We start from the raw sequence: 4,447 nt of genomic DNA, 5'->3' as shown, positions 1-4,447 counted from the left end.
AGGATTTCTTCTTAATTGTATGCTTGTAAGCTGCAAACTGCTTCAAAAGGTGTTTCTGAACACGCCACTGAGATTGCTCCATACTGAGAGCCAAGTGACATGAAAACCACGATATCATCAAGACTGTGAGCAGCCAGCTACCACATCAGGCACCCAATTAGCTCGTATTCTTTGGCTGAATATACTCTGCAGCCAATGTAGTCCTCCCCAGGGCTTCGATTTCAGAAGCCCTGGAAATACCTGGGAGTTATTTGAATGTGGCAATATTAGAGCTACAAAAAGATAAGCAGGAGTATGTCACAGTCAGTCGGCAAACTGTAGAGTTTGACGGCAAAACACTGAATAAAGGCTGTTATCAAGTTCCCCCCACGTTCCTGTTTGGAATAACCGAGTATGTTAGCCAGTATTTTACTTGGCACTTCCCTTTATCAATAAAAAAGGAGCATTCACAAAGAATCAATACCTAAAGCACACTGGGCAACTACTATTACTTTTATGATTTTCTCCATGCTAAATGCTAACAAAGAGAGCCTTGCTACTGTACTTTTGAAAGGCACCCATGGAAGCCTGCAACAAAACTAATACCACTTTTTTTGTTGTTGTTATAACAAGTGTAATCAGCTCTTGGGTCACCTTCAAAATACGGTTAGGTCCTTTCCCTGGAGTACAGTTACTGTGGGATCAAGTGACTAAAAGAAGTGAGGAGAGGAAATAAAATGATTGCTCAGCCAGAAAGGTGTGGTGCTGCTGGCCCGGCTGCCTCTGCTCCCGGCAAGGTCATGGAAATGCAGCAGGAATCTGAGGGGCTCTCCTGCAGCAGACATGAGCAGGCGTGATCCTGGCACCGCCGGCGTTTGCTGACAGCTGTGTGTGCTCCGGCCGGCGAGCGCTTGGTAAGTGAGCTGCTGCTCTGCCCTGCAGTGGAAGGCTCGCCCTGCAATTTCCCACTGAGTCATGAGGTCAAGGAAAAATTCCACTGATGTCTTTAAATAGTCTTTGGCTCCGGCAAGTTTACGTGGGTGAGGAGAGTGGAGTGTGCCTGTGTGCGCCTGGCAGGGAGAGGTGGGTCTCCGGTGGCTGCTGGAGAGGCAATTTAAGAGGGGACTTCAGCTGGCGCCCAGTGACACTGGTAAGATCTGTTTGCTGGTTTGACAGAGTGCCTGCACAAATGTGCTCATGGAACTGTAGTATCTGATGATAGCAGCAGGAACTGCCTTTTGTCTTTTATGCATGGGAAATTGACTTTGAAGCCTGGAAAATCACCTGTCCTATTAATAAATTCCATGGACCCTCTTTGAACAGTGCTTAAAAAAAGATGGCAGCTCTATACAAAAACTGTCTGTGCTCAGAACCCGCTGCCCTGGAAAGGGAGGGGGAGGAGTTAGGGTGTGATGGCTGCTGTGAATGAGGGCCTGACTGATTTCTCCCAGTCCTGTTCTTTCTTGGTTACTGTTCTTTGTTTATTGAGATCTTGGGGCTCTGTCTAGTCTACACTGTCCAGTGTATCACCCTTACTCCAGCTCATCTCTTACACCTTGATCTTGAGAGGGAGCATGACTCACTGCACATTGTAGGGACCCATGTGGGTTTCTGTCTTCTTCACCACATGGCAAGCTCCTTGGTGAGATGAGCGGGGCTTCACTCCTCTCTGGTTCCCAGCCCAGTAGAATAAAGAGAAGGTGCTAACAAATATAAGTTTAACTGAATTGAACCAAGTGTATGAAGAAGTTAGGCAAGTCTTGGTAGCAAAACCAAATATGTCCTGACATTGTTAGTTATATTCTGCAGATGAAGGTGCCCAGGCTTCTGAACAATTGCTCTCCATCGGTCTGCAGGCCCCGGATTTTCTTCACTGCCACCTTTCTGTTCCAATTCTGTAATCCTCGACAAACAGAAATGTCTTAGGGATGCTTGGCTCCTGTGGCAGAAGTAAGAGCCAATGACCACTGTGGCAGGAACTCTGAAATTGCTCATCCTGATGTCACATGTAACTAACAGCTGTGTACTTTCATAAATAAAAACATAACAAGTTTAATATCTTTCACCTTTAGTACAAAGAGCTTCTAATATCACTAAAGTCATTTTTAAAATGTCCTTATGTGAAAGCCATGTGGCTTAGGAAGGGTAATTACTGTTTTTATGTGGTTTGTCTGTGCCTAACCTCTTTCCTGCCTATTGGTCATTTTTTTGTTTTTCTTAATTATTATCTCATCTCTGAGAGAGCGAACCCTGTAAGGAGGAGGAGTGAAGTTAGGAAAGGATGACAAGCGTTGGCCGGCATCTTTAGGAAAGCTTAGGAACGTGACTAAGGATTGGGGAAAAGATTGAAGCCACACGTTAAGATCGGTTGATATTTATTATCTGAAAGCCCTGTGCTGTCCCAGTCACTCACCACTGTACACAAACATGAGCAGCTCGATTGTTACTCTGCAGTTATTTTAGAGACAAGCTTCCTGTGATTGCTGCCCCCAGAACTCGAGGGCAGAGCTCTGCCTAGTTTGCTTATCGCCATGGGAGCAGGCTCTGGCTAGCTCCTTGGTCCCCGGGAATGCTTGGTCAAGGCTAATGCAGGAGTGTGTCCTGCTGTTGCTACCTGGCTACAGGTTGCCAATTCATGGGTTGAAACCAGATGTTGCCAGTGCCTCACACCATACTTGGCACATATTTAGTGAATATTTAACTTTTGAATTCCATGAAATCAGACCTGCTGACCATTATTTCAAGGGTCAAATCCCACTGCTCCTGAGGAAAATAAGAGCGATTATTTTTCTTTAGAGAGAACCCAAGTCCTGCTTTCAATTTATGTTTAGAATGAGATGAGCATGATATTGTGGTGGTTATTAGGAACACACAGAGTTAAAAGCAAACTTCTGCCTAGAATGGTATTCAACTACTATTTAGCAAATATTAATACAAGGCTTGACCCACAGGGACAGTAAGAGGGGAAAGCTTAGAGAAGTACCCAGTTGACAGAGCCTTGGTGAGCCGGCGACGGTTCCTGCCTCCGGTGGCCACATCAGTTGTGTTTTTTGTCCTTCAGATAGCTGACGAGCATCTCCAGGCCGCCGTCCACCAGCTCCGGCAGGGGCCTGCATAAAGGATTATGGGAAATGTGCAGCCCTTTGTCCATGGGATTCCAAGCAATTCTCACCAGTCTATACAGCAGGTAGAGTTCATCAGGGAGAGTCTGGATGTCATTGTTGTTCAAGTTCAGCAGCTCCAGGCTGGAGAGGAGGCAGAGCGACCGGGGGAAGGAGTGGATGTTGTTGTTCTCGGCGATAAAGATCTGAAGGCTGCCCAGGCACTGGATGCTCTCGGCGATGTTTTCCAGGCGGTTGGAGCCCACGTGCAGAAAATCCAGCTCCTTCAGCGCGAACACGCAGATGGGGATGTGCACGAAACAGTTGTTGCTGAGGTTGAGTTTCCTCAGCCGGGAGAGGTCGGCGAAGCTGGGGGGCAGCTGGGAGAGGCGGTTGTGCGACAGGCTCAGGACCTCCAGGCGACTGCAGGCGCTCAGCTCGGCCGGCAGCTCGGCCAGGCAGTTCATGTTGATGAACAGCACCTTCAGGCCCTGGAGGAGGCTGATTTCTTGAGGCAGGCTCTTCAGGCAGTTTCCGCACAAGTTCAGGACCACCAGCCTGGTCAGCCTCCCCACCTCTGGAGGCAGAACCCTGAGCTGATTGTGAGACAGATTGAGCTTCTGGATCTCAGACAAACCCCACAGAAAGTCGGGGATGTCCGTCATTCCCTTGGTCACCAGGCTGAAGCTGATGTGGCACATGCCCCGCTTCAGCAGAGACCGGGGGTCCTTTCCCGAGAGCAGGGCATCATCCCAGGGCGAGAACTTCTGCCGCCCCCGCAGGAGCGCCAACCTCCTGGGGCCCGTGTTCTTGGAACAGGCACTAGACTGCCTGGCCCCCATTTATTTCCCTTTCCACCCTCTCTTCCCTGTCGCCCGAAGGTGGGGACGTATCCTACCCCAGCTGCTAAAAGCCTGTCTCTCCGGGCAGGGAGCGCCGGCGGAGGCGAGGACAGGAAGGCGGCCAGGCAGTCCAGGGCAGAGGAAGCTCACGGAGGGTCTGGGTCAGATGTCCAAAGATGCTCCGCCGTGGCCGAGGGACAGTTTAGATGGTGTCTCTCTGAGCAGCCGGGCTGTAATGATATACTTGTCTCTAAACCGCTTGAAGCCCTCTGTTTGCTACAAGGCAGCTGTCGCTGTCATTCTGCCTGGGTTTATCAGGCTGGTGTGCGCAAACAGGTCACAGGGAGGCTTTATCTAACATTTGCCTCTCAGCTTTTCTTGGGTACCACAGCTGAGCAGGGCGATCAACAAGCCCAGCTCCAAAAAGAAGCGGAGTGGAAAGATAAAGCAGCACGCGAACGTCAGTCCATAGGGCCGGCTGCTGCAGCTCACCCAGACTGCGGGGTGAACTGGAGACCAAACCCT

The 4,447-nt window shown here is 49.6% G+C and overlaps 1 protein-coding gene across 1 annotated transcript; it reads right to left on the bottom strand.

Moving 5' to 3' along the window:
• Positions 1-2,105: 2,105 nt before the first annotated feature.
• LRRC30 (leucine rich repeat containing 30) lies at positions 2,106-4,122 on the bottom strand. Its single transcript, XM_066352689.1, has one exon. The coding sequence runs from the start codon at positions 3,920-3,922 to the stop codon at positions 3,017-3,019; it is 906 nt and encodes a 301-aa protein (XP_066208786.1). The 5' UTR covers positions 3,923-4,122; the 3' UTR covers positions 2,106-3,016.
• Between the last annotated feature and the right edge of the window lie 325 nt (positions 4,123-4,447).

This window comes from Saccopteryx leptura, chromosome 11 (genome assembly GCF_036850995.1).
Source record: "Saccopteryx leptura isolate mSacLep1 chromosome 11, mSacLep1_pri_phased_curated, whole genome shotgun sequence".
Lineage (NCBI taxonomy): Eukaryota > Metazoa > Chordata > Mammalia > Chiroptera > Emballonuridae > Saccopteryx > Saccopteryx leptura.
The sequence above is the reverse complement of the archived record's forward strand: the minus strand, read 5'-3'. Positions and strand labels throughout refer to the sequence as shown.